This window comes from Lemur catta, chromosome 2 (assembly GCF_020740605.2).
Source record: "Lemur catta isolate mLemCat1 chromosome 2, mLemCat1.pri, whole genome shotgun sequence".
NCBI classification, from domain to species: Eukaryota; Metazoa; Chordata; class Mammalia; order Primates; family Lemuridae; genus Lemur; species Lemur catta.
The window spans coordinates 63,085,067-63,108,423 of record NC_059129.1 but is presented as its reverse complement, the minus strand read 5'-3'; the positions used below and the strand labels follow the sequence as shown (position 1 = coordinate 63,108,423).

General features: G+C 36.4%; 1 protein-coding gene across 3 annotated transcripts in view; it reads left to right on the top strand.

Annotated features, from left to right (window-relative positions):
- Positions 1–23,357, top strand: part of DST (dystonin) — a 441,573-nt gene that overhangs the window by 407,287 nt on the left and 10,929 nt on the right. For all 3 annotated transcript variants that reach the window (XM_045543787.1, XM_045543786.1, XM_045543784.1), the window contains 12 exons: positions 2,413–2,532; positions 4,977–5,146; positions 6,453–6,612; positions 9,621–9,815; positions 10,322–10,450; positions 13,916–14,059; positions 14,762–14,950; positions 16,456–16,585; positions 19,882–20,045; positions 21,187–21,349; positions 22,116–22,270; positions 22,445–22,519. In XM_045543787.1, the coding sequence (XP_045399743.1) occupies positions 2,413–2,532; positions 4,977–5,146; positions 6,453–6,612; positions 9,621–9,815; positions 10,322–10,450; positions 13,916–14,059; positions 14,762–14,950; positions 16,456–16,585; positions 19,882–20,045; positions 21,187–21,349; positions 22,116–22,270; positions 22,445–22,519 (1,794 nt within the window). The remainder of the gene's footprint in view (positions 1–2,412; positions 2,533–4,976; positions 5,147–6,452; positions 6,613–9,620; positions 9,816–10,321; positions 10,451–13,915; positions 14,060–14,761; positions 14,951–16,455; positions 16,586–19,881; positions 20,046–21,186; positions 21,350–22,115; positions 22,271–22,444; positions 22,520–23,357) is intronic.

Below are 23,357 nucleotides of genomic sequence, written 5' to 3'. Positions count from 1 at the left end.
AGCAACTTCAGGCCCTGGGGACTAATTTTGAAAAGACTGATTATAGCTTGACTTCACAGACAGGCCATTATCATTAAGGCCAAAAAAATAGCTCAAAATGTTTATTATTGAGTTTGTTTATTTTTCCTTTGTCCTTTCAACCTCCGGTCTCATACTGAGTGAGGCATCATACTTTATTGTATTGCTGCCTTTTGTTTAGTTCCTCATCCAGACTTTCTTCACAAACTACCAGAGCTGAGAGCCAGACGTGGAACCCTGCGCACAACTTTCTGAAAGGGCATATTTTGTGTTTGAGTTGGTTGGCACTCCCCACCTCTCTTGCTGACAAGCCTTCATTTCTTCTCTAGTATTTTGATACAACTCCATCTCACTTTGAAATTAATTGTTTGACTCTTTGGGGCTGCTTTTTAAATTAAATCTAGTGAATTTCAGGAATCTCATAAGGAACTTCCTCATTCCCTTTACCTGTTAATAACATTCTGTTCTAGACTGAACACAGAAAAGGGGTAAAATTATGTATCTGTTTCTTTGTACTCTGTGGAAGAGAGAGATGTACCTACCTTGCTTGGTGCATATTTTCTTTTTAAATATCTTTGATTTTCACTAGAAACTTAGTATGATATTGCAGCAGGATTTTATAATTACTCTTTTTTGCCACATTCAGTTGCATTTTCCTAGCCCTGGTGTTGTACCCCACTGTTTGGCAGAGCTAGGCACAGTTGAGTGGTGCAAAAAGCTGTCATGGGAGTCAAGTGTTTCAATGTTTAAATCTATCAGTATAAATTTTTACAGGCCTTAGAAATGACAAATTGCGTCATTACAGGACTGCATGCCATGTGTCTTTTATTGAGTGGGAGGTATGAAATGTTCAGTGTTATGATTGAGTCTCTGAGATGGAATCAGTCTCTAATGTTTCTTAAACACAGTGTTTATTCTGAGACTGACATTTTTCTCTCCACATTATGTGGCACAGTGCCATCTGTAGTAGGCATTTCTTGAGTTGTGAACATCTGATTTGTAAAGGTTTCTTGGCTACCAGTAGCCAGTTGCTCACTCTCTTCCTCCTTTCTCCATTTCATCAATTTTATTTTCTCATTTTGTTTAATTAACTTTATAAATATTTTCTACTGTTTTCGGTGCAAATGTATAGCATTCCTTCTGTTTATATGGCTTAAAAATAGTTTTGAAAGTAGGACCAGCCTTAGAACCTGTGCATTTATACCATCTAGCCATTACAGCCTGTATATTATTTGGAGTCAAACTACCTAACCCCTTGCCTAGGCGTTTCTTTATTTTTTCTTATTCTAATATCTCAGTTTTTGGCTCAGATGTTGATCTTAGTTCTCTGACTTTGGCAGTTCATGTACCTGTTCTGGCCTTTATTTTTTTCATGTTGAAATTGATTGGCACGTGACAGGGATGTGCAGGGTGAGCAGCTTTGTAAGGCGATGATCTCTAGTGAGCCCTCGTAGCTTTGTGCTCTGTCCTTCCTTTGCTCTTATTGTTAGATGCCTTTTTGTTGTTTCATTATTAATGTGCTTTGGTATACAACAGATTTTATTTTGATTACTGAAGTTTTTGTTATGTATCTGTTCACTTAAGTTTATTGTGAGAAATAATTTATAACCAGTTTCACAATTGTATCTAAAAATAGTACCTGCTGGTTCTTTATGATAAACAGAAAAGAAACTGTGACAGAAATCAAACATACATAGCACCAGAATATTTACAAGGCACTAGATGCCAAAGAGAATTATATTTTGTTAGAACTCAAGTATTGTAGATGCTCATACATATAAAACCAGTGTGAAGCATAAGCGTTAATTTGAGGGTTTTGATGGCAGCAATAAAGATGTTGAAATATCTTTGTATTACGTAGGAATGAAATGGCCCCCTATTGTTCTTGCTGCTTTTAAAAACCAATTTGCAAGCTTTATACTTCCACCTCCTCCTTTTTATTCCTCTTTGTTAATATAGGAATTAAACACTTTAGAAGTAAACCCAGATCTGTCAAGAGCCAGCAGTGGATCAAAAATAAAAATAAAAAAGATAAAACATTTTCTGAGAGTTTATGTTAATTATTGAGCAAAAAGAAAGCAAAGGAAGGAAGGAAAGAAAGGAAGTTCTTCCTGGAGCTACTTTACTGTTTCTAGGCTCATTTCTATTTTTTGCTAGAGATGATGTGTTAAATGAGTTATAACAAATTGACCAGGGGCACAACCACAAAATACTGAGCATTATGAAGACATTTTATAATTTGCTGATGAAAGCTTTACTTTTTTCTTCTTCAGCAGAAATTTTGAATTAACAATTTTTAGCAATTAATATTAATCTATGTTGTAAAAATATACTAGATTTCAAATATTATATGCTTGAAAATTTTTCAGACAAAGATGTGAATTTCCTTTACAGTTCCATGAAGCTTGGAGTAAACTTATGGAGTGGCTAGAAGAGTCAGAAAAGTCTTTGGATTCTGAACTGGAAATTGCCAATGATCCAGACAAAATAAAAACACAACTTGCACAACATAAGGTGAGGCTATAATTTTAAACAATATTATCTCATTATATATTTCAAGATCACTTTAAAATTCTTACTTGATCCTGTGGAATAAAAAGACTGTACAATGTGAACCTATGTTAAATTTAAAAGCAGTTGCCCTTCATGTTTGTCAGGTCTCAATAATGTCTACTTGTCCAGTGACCATTTCATTAATGATTCTAGGGTTAATTGTTAAAAACATACAAAATTAAAACTGGAAGTCTCCTACAGTCTAAAATATGTAAAGGATTTGTAGTAATTTGAACATTACCATTTCAGTTTTTCATGACAACTGTCTTATAATTTCTTTCACAGACCGAATGCCACCTTGAAGGTAATTCTGTAGTAAAAACTAATACAGATTTTGCAGTACAGATTTTTTTAAACATTAGAGTGATAAAAATTGGTTGCCTGTACCTAAATTGGTATTTTATTTCTGTGTATATAAAATCCACCCCTGACTTCAGAGACACATAGTCAGTGACTTCTTTTTAAAGACTGGAAAAGCATGTGGAAACATTGCTTTTTTAATATTTTCTATCTTTTATATTCCTTCCACAGGGCATTCAAAGAGCATTCCCTCCCCCTTCCCCCACTCTTTTGACTTTGGGTCTTTCTAAAATTCTGTTTGTGAAGTGACAACCAGCCATCAGGGTGAGGATGTGGGTCAAAGGAGAGTGGTTCCTGCAAATAGTTTTATAATTTTAAGGCATCTGCATATAAAGTGGTGCTTGAAACATAATAATTTTAAAAGGCTGGAAAAATTGGGGCAATGTAAAATTTGTCATCATCAGGAAATTCTAGCGGTCATCTTCATGCAGGTTGCTTGCTTCCTTCAGTGGGTCTGACCTCAGGAGGTCATGATGGGAGGAAACATATTAGCATCTGTTCCTCGGCCAGATGAGGGCCAGTCGCTGGCTCGGTCTGCTGGCACCCTTGGCCTGTGAGCTGCCACATCCAATGTTGGAAGCACAGTGACAATGAGCAGCACCTTCTGTCCTTCCCCTGTGATGGAAAAATGAGAGCCTTCTCAAAATAGAATGCCTTATTTGAACTTGAACGCAGATGTTGTATCATGTGGTCTTACAAAGGTATATTGCATATTAAAGTTAGAGAATCCTAGAAATAAGAATATGTGAACAATATCTACCCTGTTAGAGTCTCTATTTTTCCTGTGACCTGTTGCCAAAGTCACCATTTCTCTGGGATACATATTCAAGGTAGTTCATTAAGCCAATTTTCTATTCATCATTCGAGTGCCATTGTGTTTAAAAAGCATTAATCTATCCTGTATACAGATATAACATTTATTATGTGTCTGCTGTATGAATAAAATCTATGTCAATGTCATGACTCTGATAACTAACATTCTATTTGGAATAACATGAAAAAAATATTTACAGATAACAATCTGTAGAAATAGTATGATATTGTAATTGTGGTATTTATTACTTAAAAATTTCCAGATGCAAATGCCTCCTATTACAAGGCAAGATAAATAATTTAGTCATATTAGAACATTCAAAGTGTGTAGCTTTTAAAGACAATAAAGCCTATAGTCCCAGCTTCTCGGGAGGGTGAGATGGGAGGATCCCTTGAGCCCAGGAGTTGGAATCCAGCCTGGGCAACATAGCGAGACCTCATCTCGCTAACAAATAAAACTCGCTAGGTAATGGTAACGTTGAGATTATTTTAGAAAACTGTACATTTGCATGGCATTTTACTATCTGTGATGGTTCTAATGTGCTGCCAGGTTTGAGAATCAGATTTGTATTAGCATTTCCGTGATATTTTATGAGCTTGTAAGCTGCCCATTAAGTTGACCTTTCTTTCTTCTCGTCTCAGAGGTTGTTTATTCAATAGCAATTGTCTCATTTTTTCTGTTCTTTCTGTTAAGTATTTATAAACACTTACAAGGTGTTAACATGGTAATGAGAGGCCTACAAAGACAGTGTTCTTTGCTCTATAAAAGCTTATAATGGAGTTGCGTAGAAAGAATATGCAGATGCTCCCGTACTTATGATGGGTCTTCGTCGTGATGAGCTCATCATAAATTGAAAATATCATAAGTCAAAAATGCATTTAATACACCTAATGAACATCATAGTTTAGCCTTGCCTACCTTAAATGTGCTCAGAACACTCACATTAGCCAACACTAGGGCAAAATCATCTAACACAAGCCTATTTTTATAATAAAGTATTGAATGTCTCATATAACTTATTGACTACTATACTGAAGTACAGTTTTTACTGAATAAATGTCTATGCTTTCGTACCACCTTAAAGTCAAAAAATCTTAAGTCAAACCATTGTAAGTCCGGGACCATCTATAATTAATCTCCGTTGATTAGCAACACTGCTTTTAATGCCTTTTACCTATGTGTTCATTAGTCCCAAGTAAAAAGGCACATTATTTTTTTGTTAAATATATAGGAGTTTCAGAAGTCACTCGGAGCCAAGCATTCTGTCTACGACACCACCAACAGAACTGGACGTTCTCTGAAGGAGAAAACCTCCCTGGCTGATGACAACCTGAAACTAGATGACATGCTAAGTGAGCTCAGAGACAAATGGGATACCATATGCGGGAAATCTGTGGAAAGGTAAAATATTCTTTAAAGCATTTTGGTTACTTTGTAGATCTCTTTGTAATATATAATAGTGGTGTTTTGCAAGGACGTTTTAGGGACCTTAAACACCTCCTTTGCCTGGGGAACTTCTGCTTATCCTAAATGCCCCATTCACGTAGCACTTGCATTGAGAAGCCTTAGCTGTTCATTATTTTTTATTTTTAACTATTCATTACTATCAAAAGTGCTATCATTCTCCAAGCCTCTGTCATCTCACACCTGACTACACCAACTGCTTCTGACAGCTCTTCCCAGGTCTACTTCCATCCCTCCTTTAACTTAATTTCTATATGACCACTAGGATGGTTTCTTAAAATGTAAATGGGATCTTGTCACTCCCATTCTTCATACCCTTTAGGGATTTACTACTGGGCATGAAATAAAATAAAGGCGTCTTTATGTGATGTGCAAGATGCTACTAATCTGGCTCCGGCATTCCCTTCCAACCTCCATCTACCCCTTTCGCATTGGACATCCATGAAAACCCAAGACTTATTTCACAAATTTTAAGTATTTAAGTACAATAGTACTATAAGAGTTCAAATATCTTGTCAATTGTTTTCAAATTTTCATTAATCCTTAGTCTTAATTGTATTTGTCTGCATCAAAATTAAGTAGAATATTATATTCAGTTCTAGGGAACTCAAAATAAGTTTTTGTCCCATTGGTTTAAAAAAAATCTGGACTTCTCTAGTATCAATAGGTGATATACTTTTTACAATGTCATATAAATGATTTCATTGATGGCATTTTTGAAAAGACAAGACAAAAAATTACAGTCACAGCAAACAGTTCAGTGAATGCCAGGGGTTTGAGATGAGGGAAGATGTGACTATAAAGAGATAGCAAGAAGGAGATTTACAGGATGATGGGACTATTCTGTGTCTTGGTTGTGGGGATGATTACATGAATCTATACAAGTGTTAAAATTCATAGAACTGTACACCAAAGAAAGGCAACTGATAATTTTTAAAAAATTAGAAAAAATATTTTAAAAATTAAAAAGGTCTATTTTTATGAAGGAACTTGTGTCAGTGATTTCCAACGGTGGTAATAAGGAAATTTTCCTGGAACACATCCCGTGTATTTAAGGAATAAAAAAGAAAATTTGAGAAAAGTTTTGATATTTACTAAAGAAAGCAGAGAAATAACAATGAGTATCAGTGTGGGGGTGGAGGTCTTCTTCTTGATTACCACACAACCTTCACAAATGAATTTCAGATATATAAGGATGGCCTTTTTGTTGCTCAGATCAATGTTTCCACCTTTTGTTCCCCAGACAAAACAAGTTGGAGGAAGCCTTGTTATTTTCTGGACAATTCACTGATGCCCTGCAGGCCCTCATTGATTGGCTGTATAGAGTTGAACCCCAGCTGGCGGAAGACCAGCCTGTCCATGGAGACATTGATTTAGTGATGAATCTGATCGATAATCACAAGGTATTGTTGTCTGGGGCATTTTATTTGATCTTGTGTGATCATTCTGAGTATGGAAGGAAATACAAACCACTTAAATTAGTCTTTTAAAATCAGGAGACTATATATCATACTACATAATAGTCTTTATTGTTGAACTGTGTGTTCGTTTGAGCAGAATCAGGATGTCAACTTTAAAGGTAATGGAGCAAAATCACTTTAGTATCAGTGAAATACTTTTGTTTTTAACACATTGACTGCCACGCTAGAAAAAAAAAATTTTCCTTGGGGCCACAGTGTTTTATTATGAAAATAGTATAAAAACTTCAAAAATAAAATGATCCTTTCTAATTTACTGAACATTGTTATTTTTTTATTGTTTTCTGTGTATGAGTTATATGCAATTAAATTGTCAATATTAATTGTAACAATAAGAACATCAAGAAGGAAGATTTTCCTGAACAAACTATAGTTATATATGCTGCATGAGTCCCCGGGCCCAAAACTAGTATGAGTTAAGTATAGCTCACATGGCAGTTAATGTGTTAATTACCAGATCTAAAACCTTTTTTGAACTTGGAAAGTGATTTCATCCTATGGTACTTTAAAACATACGTCATGAATGTTTTACTGTCTTTAGTTTTTCATTTAAACAATTATGTAATAAAATTTAAAATCATTCATTCAGTGACCTGACACTAAGTCATTGCATGAGTGGGTAGATTTGTGACATGATCCATGGAGAGGTCATGACCAGCTGCTTTTTAAAAAAAACAAAACAAAACAAAAGAATAAAATAAAACTGTTTTAATTTTGCCCTTCATAGCTGTTTATGAATCAGCAGCATGTGGTATGAGAGATTTGATTATTATTTACGTCAGGAAAGTTGGTTTCCTTGCAATCTCCTGATATGTATGTTAAACTGTCATGCAAATCAAAGGTAATAATATTCAAGGTGTCCCACTAAGTGTAAGGTTCTTAATTATGATCTAATGATATAAAACAACTTAACCTTGGAAACAAGCACAGTACCAATGTAGAATGGTTGTATCAGAGTTGACGTTATTTATAAATATCTTACAGCACTCTGCTTTTGAATTCCTGATGTATTTCCTCTCTACTTTATAATTTTTGAGTTCAGAGAATTTATTTCCTTTAAAAACATTCTCTTTATACTGATTATGCTGTTTGATCTTACCTGTTCTTTTGAAAATAGTTGGTCTTTTTGCATATTTATTTTCCCTTTTCTGTTTCTATTCTGTCATATCCATAAAGAGTTTATTAAACTCAAATATTTAACAGAAAATAAAAGAATAAATAAAGAACATTGATCAGGCCTACAAAAATTAAAAACTTTAAGAATGACATTGCTTTGGATATATTGAAACAAATGTTTTGTGCATGATTAATCCAAACTTTGCTGTTTCCTGGCATTCATTCAATGAGTAATGAATAGTGTAATGTTACTTTTCATGTAAATACCATTTTTGTAAGCTCACTGTCTAAATATTTACTGCCTTAAACACTTGCCAGGTTTTTTATATATTGAAGGTCATCAAGAGTGAATTACTCATTTAGCATTAGTAATACAATTGGAAGACTCAAGTTCAAGTATACCAAGTATAATGGAGAGTCTCCTTGGATATATTGGACTAGTCCAATCATAAATGGGGTATTAACATACCATACCTTCTGTACATGTGTTTTTGTGTACATACATATGTATTAGTGTGTATGTGTGTGTGTTTGTCTATCTGCAGGTACATCTCATTTAACACTGTTAGAGTGAAATCAGCCAAATAATTTATCACTTTTGTGATGGGCTCACATTTGTGAATGATCTGAGTATCAGAATAGAAATGTATGGATATAGCCAAATGATAATATTAGTTTGTGATGATTTTTTAAAAATAAGTTAATTTTATTGTAGACAGAATGTTCATTATTTGAAACATCTAGTTGCATATATGGACTCTTGGATCAAAAATGAAAAGTCTTGGGCTCACTTCTCTGATTAAGTCTGTGGCCAAAAGTAGCCAATGTAACTCTTGGCACATCAGAAGTTCATCAAAATTAGACAGGGTGAAAAAAAAACTCCAAAAAGCTTTTCCTCTGAGACGACAGATAGGGATTTAAGCCTCTAAATTTGGCATTATAAGTTAGCACCTAGAATGTTGTGAAAGACCAAGGCATGTCATAGAATGAAAGCACCATATGCCAAGTCCCTGTGGGATTCCCTGCCATAATGCTGGGACCCCCATGGCAGACACCAGGATTGCCTAGTCCCCTGGTAATCTCTCAGCTCTGTCTCTTACAGTAGTGTGGTGGCCAGCAGGCACATGGCGCTCACATTCATGATTTGAGAAGGATTAGGATGCCATATTAAAAAAATCATAGGAATAAAAGAATTTGATCCATTTTTTAATGGAATTGAAGTAAAGAAGGCTGGCTGCCATTATTTAAATCCAATGTGTCATTTAAAAAATAAGGTAATTGGGCTGGGCACGGTGGCTCACAGCTGTCATCCTAGCACTTTGGGAGGCTGAGGTGGGAGGATCACTTGAGCCCAGGAGTTCAGACCACCCTGAGCAAGAGCGAGACCCCATCTCTACCAAAAATAGAAAACTTAGCCAGGTGTGGTGGGGTGTGCTTGTAGTCCCAGCTACTAGGGAGGCTGAGGCAGGAGGATGGCTTGAGCCCAGGAGTTTGAGGTTGCAGGGAGCTATGATGATGCCACTGCACTCTAGCCCAGGTGACAGAACAAGACCCTATCTAACCATATCTGGTTCCCTCTGGAGGACGTTACAAGACTAAACAGATTTATACAAGACTGGGTCCTTGACAGTGCTCAGATAGGAGCAGTGTGTCATCTCTTATCTTCTGAAGATTCTGCCAAAAATATAGTCATGAAACTCTTAAGTCTTCGATGTCTGTATATGATGTTATATACACATACATATTTCAAACAGTATGTTTTGCTGCTTTGGTTTTGTAATTAAAAATTAATTTTTAAAAAAATGTGGTCTTCTTAGGCCTTCCAGAAAGAGCTGGGGAAGAGGACCAGCAGCGTGCAGGCCCTGAAGCGCTCGGCCCGAGAGCTCATCGAAGGCAGTCGGGACGACTCCTCCTGGGTCAAGGTCCAGATGCAGGAACTGAGCACACGCTGGGAGACCGTGTGTGCACTGTCTATATCAAAGCAGACACGGTTGGAGGCGGCCCTGCGCCAGGTAACAGCCACGTAAACGATAGCTGGGTGTAATGGGGAAAGTATTGAAACCTCAGCAAGAGCTACTCTCGTAAAGAACTATGAGTCTCCTCGGTTCTCAGCCGGGACAGTCATGGAAAAGGAAATTCTAGTAGCATAATTGCCTTCATCCTCCCCCTGCCTTCCCTCAAGAATTTAAATTACTCACAGAGGGAGATTTTCTAATCTTCACATAAAAGGGCTGCTTGAGTAATTTTTCAGCTTGAAGGTATTATGGGCTGCCATTCATCTAAAATCAAGTTGTTAAAATAGGGAATTATTCTTCTTATAGGCCTTTTTGATATATGAGATGTTTTCTTACATGTATAAAATGTGCATATCTTTATTTTTTTGAATGAGAGTAATAATGCATATACGTAATCAATTTAAATTTAAGGCATTTTTATTCTTGGAGGGAAAGAATCTACTGTACAGTTCTGCAAATTTTGCTAACAGGCATGTTTGGGATGTGTGTGTGGGAACTGACAGGCAGAGGAATTTCACTCGGTGGTACACGCGCTCCTGGAGTGGCTGGCGGAGGCGGAGCAAACCCTGCGTTTCCATGGCGTTCTCCCGGACGACGAGGATGCTCTCCGGACTCTCATCGATCAGCATAAAGTGAGTAATATGTAAATGCTAAGTAAAACTAAATGAGAAAGCCAAACAAAATGGGGAAAATAGACTCATGATTACAAATATCAACTGCATAAATATTTCCCTTCCTGGGAAGTAATTAAACATCTAGTACGTTTGCCAATTTAGCTCTCTCCTCCTTGCTTACATACATGTGTCCCCATACACCTGCCCTCATATATGTGTAGCTATCTTTTTATGCATTCTTTTTAGAGAAGTGGGTTTTTCTAAAATTAGTCACTCTTTTTCCTGTCTCTAGGAAGCACGTAGATTTTTCTAGAGGGTTATTTGGCTTCTGACCAAAATTGATCGATTTCATTGTACTTTTATGTGGATTTCAAAAAATGAATCTTCCTCAATGAAGATTTGGCATTCATAAAATTACACCAGTAGAACTGTAAATTAATAATTTTGACCTTTGTAAAGCAAGATAAGCAAGTAATTTAATAACTCATATTTAAATTTTATTTTTAAGCCTCTGCTGCTTCTGTTCTTAATGAAGAGCTTTTTAAACCCTTTTTAGAAGTAACCTGTAATATAAATTATAAATTTAAGAAATGAATTCCATCAGTAGATACACTGTTGAATAATTAACCAAGTAAAAATCTGGCCATTGAATTTTCAAGTCAAGATCTTTCCTATGGCAATGCATGGAACAAGAGTGATCCAGATAGCTCTTAACAGATGTTTTTTAACCTTTGACTCAAAAAGTCAGGAATTTGAAATGGTAACACTCAATGTGGTATTGATGTCAGCATTTTCTATTAACTTTAAGGGATCTTTTTAACACCACTAAATAACCCTATCTTTCAAGGTCAAGTTTGGAATACATCATTAATTCCAGTGCAGTATGGATTACATCATCTGTAGACTTTTTATTTTAATTAATACCTTCTCTCAAAGGTGGAGTGCCTAACCTATAGCAATGAAATATTGCCTTGTCATTAAAAAAGTCATATAAGCTTGTAGAGCATTATCCAGAGAAATGAAATGCTATATACACCATTTAAATTTCAAGCTTGAATACAAGAATAGGACAATTACATCCAATTTACTGTAAATTTTTAATTCAGCTTAATATTTCAAAAATCTAGTTTATGTTGTATTACTGTGGGCTGACCATCAGCCGGCATTCAGTTCTACTAATATACTTGGGTTTAGGTCTCAGAGTAGCAATAAAGTATCTGCTGAACGTTCCTTGAAGCCCATAGTGCATATTGAACACCCTACAGAAAGGAGCCTATTCGTGGCATCCCCACCATCCCAGCAGGACTAGGAAACCCTTGGGAGCCTAGTATTTAGAGCAGGGGTAGTGGTTTTTGCAACACATTATTTTTAAATATTTTTAAACAGCATAAAATTACCTGCAATTGATGAAGTGCTTCTTAGTAATAATATTTTGTAGTAACATTATTCATTCTGTTTCATTTCCTCCGCTTCCCTTCACACATTCACCATTCACCAACTGAAGAAAAACAGGATATTTAATTTAATTTCTTAGCACCAGGACTAGGGACTTCTCAGAATAACCCAGCTTCCCTGCATGAGTACAAACCACTATGGGGACATTTCAGACTAGATTGGAAAAGCACAGAATGAGGTGGGAAGTTCACAGTCCAGGCTACCAAATTCTGGGCATGACCCTGGGCTCTTTTAGGTGTAGAAGGGATTGAAAGTATGTTATCTGTATCAGCTGTTCTCTGGGGAAACACAGCTCTTAGATTAATGTACGGTTTTCTCTTCCAAATAAAGTGGGTTTTTTTTTTAATTCTTTCATTTAAGGGGGTCTGTATTAGGGAAAATTAAAATATTTTTAAAAGTAGGTTATGATATTGAAAAAGTAGGTGGTGGTATAAAAGTATATTGTTCATTGAACCTTGACTCCATGATAGTAAACATTTGTAAATACAAGGGCTAAAAAGCATTTATTCAATCAATCGCAAAACTCTTTTGAGCCAGTTACTGGAAATGGAAAAATGAATGACACAATCTTGTCATCTTGTGGACCTTAGAGTCTAGTAGACATGTGTATAAACAATTATAACGTAGCAAAATGCTAGAGTAGGAGGTGTTTAAGAGAGCTGCTTCGCAGAGTTTAAAAACACAAGGTCACTATGTATTATAGTAAAACACATTTTAAAATGAACGCCCTGTTCACATGGCGGGAGTAGTAAGGGTATCCTCTATGTCTGCAGCCAGTGGTACTCACTGTCCGGGTGATCGAGTCATCTCTCTTAGTGCAGGGGTCCAGATAGATTGGGGTGTCTGCAGATGAGAAAGCATGTCACATTTTTTAGGCCACAGGTCCCCATTTTTTAACTATACTTTTGGAGTCCTGTGATCCTTGTATCTATGGATGGTTCTGATGGTAGAAAGTATAATTATGGATGTGAGACATTTGTAAAAGGTTATTCGTAAGATCATCCTTGATCTTTGTTCAAGGATGATCTTTGTTCAAGGCTTTGCTCATCCTGCTCTCCCACGGAGACTGGATAAAAGGGCCAAAACTGCCGGCACAGGGGAGAGCAACTCTTAATGGCTTTTTAAGGGCCAGTTCTCTCACAGGCTGGCCTGCTGTCAGGCCCTCTCCCTCCATCCTCCCCCTGAGTCTTCACTGTCTAGACCCTTGGGGCCCTCTCTCCCATACCCCTATACACTTATAGTTCCTTACCCAGCCTTCTCTCTTCTTGGTGCTTTAGTTGTACATATTCCTATCTTTCCTGGCACAATTAATGCTATTTTAAATACTAACCTCCTTATCTTGGTTAGAACTTTTTTGCAATCAATATTGTTTCTATCTCTGGCAATGCTGTCTCTCCCAATCCTACTGTCCTTTAGTAATATCATCATAATATGTCCAAATTTAGGAGGGTTTATTTTTTTTGTATAATGCACTTTTAAAGCATGAGATACCATCTTGTACAGTTTGCCTTCTACCATATCTGTGAATTAAACCAACCTTGGGTGGAAAATATTATTAATAAAAAAATGGATGGTTGCATCTGTACTGAACATGCACAGACTTTTTTTCTTGCCATTATACCCTAAACAATACAACAACTATTTACATAGCATTTAAATTATATTAGGTATTATTAGTACTCTAGAGATGATTTAAAATATACAGGAGGATGTGCATAGACTATATGCAAATATGATGTCATTTTATACAAGGGACTTGAGCATCTGTGGATTTTAGTATCTACTGGGGTCCTGGAACCAACCTCCCACAGATATCGAAACGACTGTACTTGTATTTTGAAATATGTAATAGAAAGTACTACGTTTTCTATTTTATCCTCGTTTCCTCCCCAATTAGTGGATGATTTCCATAGTGAAGAAACCGTTTGAAGTTCTTCTTTGTTTAACTCTGAGAGTCAAACGAACATCACCAGTGTCTTGTTTTCAGCCGGCAGCAACAGCTAATTGGAATCCTTGTTTCTGCTGTAGGAATTCATGAAGAAACTGGAAGAAAAAAGAGCTGAACTGAATAAAGCCACCAGCATGGGAGACGCTGTTTTGGCTATCTGCCACCCGGATTCCATCACCACCATCAAGCACTGGATAACCATCATCCGGGCCAGGTTTGAGGAGGTCAGTACGTCTCAGATGATCTTCAGAGGAGCAATAGCTTTGAGAGTTGAGGGGTGTGGGAAATTTCAACAATTGAGATGCACTTAACGACCATGGGAAAATGAGACCTCTACATAGATAATATTCTTTAAAATACCCTTCTTATGTGCATCACTAGTCTCTGAAATGCACTTTTCTTTAAAAAGTTAAAGGAATTTTACAGCTCTGTCTATGGAATGTTAAAAGGCAAATATTTGGTTCACTGTATAACATTTTGTCCCATTTGCACATTGTGTCTGTTAAATAATCCAGCAGTTGAATAATGTTTCAGAGCAGTATATACTTGTGGAGTGAATTGGTATACACAAAGTAAATTAATTCTCTAGTTAAAATCTTAGCTTTTTTTGTTTCTACTCTGCTACATGGAGGAAGCATACTTGATTCTGCAGAGAATGCATATTCAATTTTAAATTAGAAAGCAAAGGGAAGCCTGGGTGATTGACACACATCTTTAAATTCTGCAGGTGATGAACATCAGAAAGATGGCTCTCACATCCCCCTCAAGCTGGGTTTTAGTGTCACTAAGGGGACCTGGAAAGACTAGAAGCATTATGGGCCTAGCTGAAGATGATCCTGATTTACATTTAAAATTTGTTTATTTTACATCAATGCAATTATTTACTATGTTGGAGAAATTCAGAGAAATTTCTATTTCTCTGACAGGTGCTGGCCTGGGCAAAACAACATCAGCAGAGATTGGCAAGTGCTCTGGCTGGGCTCATTGCTAAACAGGAATTGTTGGAAGCTTTGCTAGCTTGGTTGCAATGGGCTGAAACTACACTTACTGATAAGGATAAAGAAGTCATCCCCCAGGAGATCGAAGAGGTGAAAGCCCTCATTGCAGAACACCAGGTAAAGTAAATATAATCCTAACCTCCGTCAGCCATCATCTCAGACGTTTTCTTTCTTTCAGTGCTGTACTTCTTAAAACATTGCTTTGTGCTTGTTATTTTCACTTCTTCAAATATATTCCTCTGCTCCTTACAACTGCATTTTAAATTCTACAGCTCTCCTAAAACCTGTCTTCACAGTAACCCTCTGTGACCTTCTTCTTTGACCCCTGTGAAGTTAATACTCATGTGTACTGTCTCACACTGGCACCTGCCCTACCTCTCACCTTCTAAATGTCAGCTGTCCTCACCGCTCACATTTTATCCCCAGCTCTCTACTCCTCTCACTCGGCTCCCGCTTTTGGTGATCTCACCCACCTTCATGGCCTCAGCTGGTACCTTGTTTTATTGCTCAGTGTTTGCACTTCCATCTGCTTCCCAAGATGACCACCAGTACTCCAGATACATCAGAAGTAAAAGGGAACACATGACCTCTCTGAGAAAAGTTACTTCCCCGGTATATCCTACTTGTTTTAAACTCAAATGATGGGTGTCACACTCACTCGGATCTGTGTGATTGCTGGTTAGTTTGTTTAAAGTGCATTTGCAAAGAGAAACAGTAAGTGTCAGCTCAGTTGGTTAAGCAGATCACATTGCCGTTTTTGTATTTTAATAAAAGTCTAAGATATCACTGTCTATAATATCCCTAAGAGTCTCATGTCATGTTCCCTATGATCAGAGATATTGAAGTGGTCTGAGTTCTCCAGTGTGACAAATATTCCAGAAATGCATTCTTTCACTTTTGCCTGCCTCTCCTTTTTCCCATCACTTTCAGTTTCTGCCTTTCCTTAGCCTTTGCTATAAATTCTAGATACAGGGATACCTAGGCAATAATAATAATAATAATAATGAGCCCAAAGAGACAAGCTAAGCATTGACCAGATAGTCAGACCTTCTAAATATAACTGTAGTAAACTTTAACCTAAATAACTTTTACCATCCTTGGAATATCTTATGTATGAGTATTTTGATATATCCCCATTTAATGTGAATGCATTGTGTCACTGTATGTCAAAGCCATCTTACATATTTGAAATATTTAGGTGAAATATGCAACAGGAAAGTCCCAGGGAACACCCCAGCTAACTAGTTCCTTTGCCAAGAAATGCTAACTAAGGATTCCTCTAGAAGGGCTTGGAAGCTTGATCTTCTTTGGTACTCAGGTCATTTCATTCACACGACTGCTCCCATGTGTGGTCTTTAAACTGAAACAAATTATTTTTATTTTTAATTTAAATTTACTCTCTTTACTAGCTATAACATTTTGGATTTGTCATATTTAAAAGTTAGTAAACGCTGTGTATGGTAATGGTTTAGATTTTTTTCCCCTAAAGATAAAACCTGATGATTTATTCTCCTTCAGAAATAATAGCATGGTTCTTTTATCTTTTTGTTTTTAATTCATTTTTAAAGATGGTTTTCTCTGGTATACTTTTATTTAATTGGCATCATTTTTTTTCATTTCAGACCTTCATGGAGGAAATGACCAGAAAACAGCCTGATGTGGATAAAGTCACCAAGACCTATAAGAGGAGAGCGGCTGATCCGTCCTCATTGCAATCCCATATTCCAGTACTGGATAAGGGACGAGCAGGAAGTAAGCAGTGGCCGGTTTCTTTCAAATGTAGATGCTTAAACAAGGAAGATGGTTTTCTTTTATTTTGAGTTCTTGGTTGATTCTCAAAATGATACAGCAGTTGGTGATTCTACATGAGTGCTCTATCATAAAAGATTTTCTTGAAAGACTGCATGGGCTCAAGTATGGTAACAACTTGTTTAAAAATAAAGAAAAAGATATATGTAGGTTTCTGTATTTAGCTTTATTTGCTTGAAGTGTATCTTTCAGATTAACTAGAAGAAATTGGAAAAATTTGCAGCAAGAACAGAAATCACCCTCCTTTGAATTGTCTCATTTTTCTTCTATTATTACTAATGTTAAAGCTGAACAATGACAAAAATGACCATGACCTGTATAAAGTTCATGACCTAATTGTTCATTAGTGACCAGTAATCTGATAGATTTTATCCATGTTCATGTGACTTCAGCTCTACTTACTTCCTGGACTATGTTAATCCAATGAAATAACATTAAAAACAATAATAGCTTAGAGAAGATTTAAAAGAAGCATAATTTAGGTCATATGTTTTGCATATTTCTTAGTTTTTCTTTCAATTAAAAAAGGATTAGTGTCAGAGCTATTGTAATTACTGTATTACACAAGGAGACAAAGTAACAAACTGGTTAAGAACCCTGGAGTCAGACTCCTTGGCTGTCTCCACCACTTACCAACTGGGAAACATAACTTTGGACAAATTACTTAAGCTGTCTCTGAACATCAGTTTCCTCATCTGTAAAAGCGGGTAATTATAACCTCCTTGGACTGTGGTGAGAATTAAATGAGCAAATGCATATGAAGTACTTAACATACTTATAGGTTAAATGTTCAGTAAATATTAGTTATTGATATAAATCCCAGCTTGGACACTTAACATTCTATGTGACCTTAGGGCAGTAATTTTTCTGGCCCACATTTAACCATTTAGTTAGATGAGGAAAATGCATTGAAATAATTGTTTTGTAAAGTTATAGAAACTTGTGAAAAACAGCCAGAAAGTGGGAGAAAATTTAGTAAGGCAGGAAACTTGGGTATGAGACTAGGTGCAGGAAACATGCAATCTCAGTGGAAAATGTACTTGAGCAAAAGCTGGGATCCTACACGTATACTCCCATACTTAGTTGGGATTTGTAAAGTATCTTCCTCTGACTCTAATCACTGCCCAGTGTCTCCTGCCCTCCCCTGCTCCCCATTTCCGCCTTATTCTCTAAGAAGGGCAGCTGGGTTTTTTGTGACTAACTTTAAGATCTGTCTCAATGCCCTGGGAGATTTATTTTATCTTGCCTTAACAAAGAGGAGGATCACAGCATGCTTCATTGTCATTGAAATGGCGTGAGTTTTAGGCTGGAAGATGTTTTAAGCATAAATTTATTCAGAGAGCTTTCGAATATTTAAATGTCCCTGTCAAGATATATTTCTCTAGATTACATGAACAGTGTGTGATCCTTAATAAGTAAAACAGATTGTTTGTTTCCTTTCTTTCTTTTTCTTTTATTTTTTTTTATTTCAGAGTATTATGGGGGTACAAATGCTTTGGTTACATAAATTGCCTTTGCACTGCCAAGTCAGAGCTATAAGCGTGCCCATCCCCCAGACAGTGCACACTGCATCGGTTAGGTGTGAATTTACCCATTCCCCTCCTCCCCCTCCCACCTGCCCAACACCGTATCAATGGTACTTCCCATATGTGCACGTTAGTGTTGATCAATTAGTACCAATTTAATGGTGAGCACATATGGTGTTTGTTTTTCCATTGTGATACCTCACTTAGAATGGGCTCCAGCTCCAACCAGGATAATACAATAGGTAGTTCACCAGTTTTTTTTATGGCTGAGTAGTACTCCATGGTATACACGTACCACATTTTGTTAATCCAATCATATATTGATGGGCACTGGGGTTGTTTCCATATCTTTGCAATTGTGAATTGTGCTGCTATAAACACTTGAGTACAGATGTCTTTTTTATAGAATGTGTTTTTTTCCTTTGGGTAGATACCCAGTAGTGGGATTGCTGGATCAAATGGTAGTTCTACTTTTAGTTCTTTGAGGTATCTCCATACTACTTTCCATAGAGGTTGAACTAGTTTGCAGTCCCACCAGAAGTGCATGAGTGTTCCTATCTCTCTGCATCCACACCAACATTTGTTGTTTTGGGACTTTTTGATAAAAACCATTCCCAATGAAGTTAAGTAATATTTCATTGTGATTTTGATTTGCATTTCCCTGATGACTAGAGATGTTGAGCATTTTTTCATGTTTTTTGGCCGTAAGTCTATCTTCTTTTGAAAAGTTTCTATTTGTGTCCTTTGCCCAATTTTTAATGGGGTTGTTTGATTTTTTTCTTCCTGATTTTCCTGAGTTCTATATAGATTCATTAGCCCTTTATCATAGGTATAGCAATGTAGATATTTTCTCCCATTCTGTAGGTTGTTTATTTGCTTCAATGATAGTTTCCTTGGCTGTGCAAAAGCTTTTTAATTTAATCAGGTCCCATTTATTTATTTTTGTTGTTGCTGTGATTGCTTTTGAGGTCTTCTCCATAAATTCTTTCCCTAGACCAATGTCTATAAGAGATTTTCCAACATTTTCTTCTAGAATTCTTATGGTTTCATGCCTTAGGTTTAAGCCTGTTATCCACCGTGATTTGATTTTTGTGAGAAATGAAAGGTGCAGATCCTGTTTCAGTCTTCTACATGTGGCTATCCAGTTTTCCCAGCACCATTTATTGAACGGGGATTCTTTTCCCCAGTGTATGTTTTTGTCTGCTTTGTCAAAGATGAGATGGCTAAATGAGGATGGTTTTATATCTGGGTTCTCAATTCTGTTCCATTGATCTATGTCTCTTTTCTTGTGCCAGTACCATGCTGTTTTGGTTACTATAGCCATTAAGGATAGCTGGAAGTCTGATAAATTGATGTCTCCCAATTTGTTCTTTCTGCTTAAGGTTGCTTTGGCTATACAGGGTCTTCTCTGGTTCCATATGAAGTGTAGAATTATTTTTTCTAGATCTGTAAAAAATGATGTTGGTATTTTAATAGGGATTGCATTGAATCTGTAGATCATTTTGGGTGATATAGACATTTTAACAAAATTGATTCTGCCCAGTAAAAGAGATTTGGACCTTGACATCATGCATCATCTAAATTAGGATATTTTTACTTGTAATACTCAATAATTAAGTTGATTTGGTCTTAGCTAGGAATGAAAAAGGTCAAACCTTAACACTTTTCAGAACCCTGGAAACAGTCATCCTAACTAAAGTTATATTTTAACAGGAAAACGCTTCCCAGCATCAAGCTTATATCCCTCTGGATCACAGACACAAATCGAAACCAAGAATCCCAGGGTAAACTTATTGGTGAGCAAATGGCAGCAAGTCTGGCTCCTCGCATTGGAAAGAAGGAGAAAGCTCAACGATGCCTTGGACAGGCTAGAGGAGGTTAGGAAATTATACACTCATCGCCATGTTGTCATTTACCTTCATTCACCATAACACATTGCCAAAATCTTGATTTTTTTAAAAAAAAACTTTTCTAATAATAGATAAGCAAACTCCTGCTATCTGAGTGCATGTTTTACTGCTAAAATGAATACTACAAGTGTGTGCGATTTTGTGGAAAACTGATATGTGGGATTTGGATTTAGGGAATCAATAAAGTATAAAACTATTATATTTTAATAATCAGAAGCTGATTCCTTAAGATCTAACTTGGCATAATGTTTGCTGGTGGTGCTACCTGGCAAATATAATCATTTATACTTCAGATATTTTAATTATATATATCTTATGACCTAAAATTCATAATTTTAGATTCTAAAATTGGGAAATTTTTAGAAGTCTAGGGAGCTAAGAGAGGCTAATAGTGCAGGGGGGGAGAAAGCGAGGAGGTTGGGTAAGTGCTACTGAGCTGGGCCTGCTACTCACAGGGAGCATGACCAGTGGCAGTACTTTGGGGCAAGACTGCCTTTGTGACAGGCATTAATCAGAAATTTTCAGTTTAAGTTTTTAGGAGTTTTATTTGCAAAGAAAAATTGGTAATGGGCCGGGCACGGTGGCTCACGCCTGTAATCCTAGCACTCTGGGAGGCCGAGGCGGGTGGATCGCTCGAGGTCAGGAGTTCGAGACCAGCCTCAGCAAGAGCGAGACCCCGTCTCTACTAAAAATAGAAAGAAATTATCTGGTCAACTAAAATATATATATATAGAAAAAATTAGCTGGGCATGGTGGTACATGCCTGTAGTCCCAGCTACTGGGGAGGCTGAGGCAGTAGGATTGCTTAAGCCCAGGAGTTTGAGGTTGCTGTGAGCTAGGCTGACGCCACGGCACTCACTCTAGCCCGGGCAACACAGCGAGACTCTGTCTCAAAAAAAAAAAAAAAGAAAAGAAAAAGAAATTGGTAATGGTAATATAATAAACTTCAAAGAAAAACTGTTTCTGAATCCCCTTTGCAAGATCATACCTTTTTTTGAAATGGGAAAGATGCATGTATCACCTAGAAAGTCATTTAAAGAATGTATTCATATAGTATAAGATATAATTTGAGCACAGAATTGACCAAAATACCTCCTGTCCTTTCTAGCTGAGGGAATTTGCTAACTTCGATTTTGATATCTGGCGCAAAAAATACATGCGGTGGATGAATCACAAGAAATCTCGAGTGATGGACTTCTTCAGGAGAATTGATAAAGACCAGGATGGGAAAATCACACGACAGGAATTTATCGATGGAATTCTTTCCTCAAGTAAGTCCCAAGAAAGGTGACTGTAACTGATGGAATTTTTAAAGAAAATAAGCACAGTTTAAAATTGTGGGGCCACAATTTTATTTGTGTCACTAATACAATGTTGTCTTTAAAGTTGGCTAGGAAGTCAGTACCCGAACTGTCTTTGGTAAAATTATGGCTCTGGAGTCAGGCACAGTTACTAATTGTGCAGCCATGGACATGTTCCTGCACTCCAGTGACACTGTGTCCTCATTAGTAGAGTAAAGTCAATAATACATGATTCTTTAGTTTTTGTGTTCCCTGGTATATAATAGGAAGTCAGTAAATACAAGCCCCTTTCTTTTTCATTCTAATTCATGTTCTGATCTAACATTGGCATTAATAGGCAGTCAGAACTCTATAAAAATTCTTAAGATATTAGCCACCTTCTTATTTGATGGTGCAGTCATTTGTCTGTCATTTTCCTGACAGATGTTACTAGGCATCATTCTTAAAGTCAATTTCATATTAATTATTCTTTCAGTAGTAGTTGAGCCATCTAAAATTGCTGATACTAAACAGTTTTCAACCCACAAAAACATTTTTATACGATTCACCCAAATACTAATTAGAGATAAATTTGGATCACATGTATAGCTACCATTCAGTTTTTTAAAAATGATTTTAACATGTTTGGTCACCCTGATAATTTAACCAGCCACACAGAGATTAAAATGTCCTGTCAAGAATGTCTTGAGGCAGAATTAACAAGTTATACTACTCACTCTTGTTTTGAAAATTTTAGAGTTTCCAACCAGTCGCCTGGAGATGAGCGCAGTTGCAGACATCTTTGACAGAGATGGTGATGGATATATTGACTACTACGAATTTGTAGCAGCCCTTCACCCAAATAAAGATGCATATAAACCTATCACGGATGCTGACAAAATCGAAGATGAGGTACTCATTAGTTTTCCACTGCCTGCGGCAATAATAGTGTGTTCTGCCGGGATATCATGCACAATTCATGCAACCATTTTATTTATTTCCACTTTAGTTGTGGTGTCAAAGTTTTTAGAATTCCACTATGTAATATTAACATTAAAGTGAATATTTCATCATTGTTTTTGGCAGGTGACAAGGCAGGTAGCTAAGTGTAAATGTGCAAAACGATTTCAAGTTGAACAGATTGGTGATAACAAGTACAGGGTAAGTTTTCAAAATAACTTTGTAGTTCCTTTAAAGGATATAAATTGAAATTTGTGTACAATTTGATCTGCATTGTTTTCCAGGCATCCTCATTATTTATTTTACTTTATATGAAAATTTAATGGTGTATGAAACTCCCAACTTTTATCATTTTAAATTATATAAAGATAGCCTGCATTTTGTAAATTAGGACATATCTTTGACATTTACAACATGTACATGACTTTGAAGTAGAAAATTATTCACAAGAAAACACTCAAATCTCATATATTTAGGTTGTTTCGTATGACTTTATGATATATTTTATTATGATTAGAGGTAAGTTTTCAGATTTCTAACAGCAAACTCTTCTAAACCAGAACCACAAAGTTAAAAATATTGACTCATTTTTATAAATATGAAAAAGAGGCAATGTTTATTCCACTTGTGCAGTCATTTTTGCTTTTATTCAAAATCTCAATTAACTTGGTTCACCCGCTTCAAAACAGAAGAACAGTGTGACTTCATCACTCTTCCTCTATTTTTTTTTTTTTCTCTTTTTCGGAACATCTCGTATCTGTAGTAGCTAGATAGGAAATGTGCTGAGTTTCCCTAATATGGTGTGTTACTTGTAAATGCAGCATTACTCATTCGTATATTTGTATGCTTCCATATTGAAAAATATTCATCTATATATTCAACTTTTTAACTTAAATTTTGAAATACTAAGATTTTCAAGAAAATTTTCTGATTATTTGGTTTGAAATTGGGACAAATGGGTGCTTGCACATCTCTAAACTAGATACTACATCCAGAAGCCCAGAGTGTGAGTATGTGTGTGTGTGTTCTAGAGTCGTAT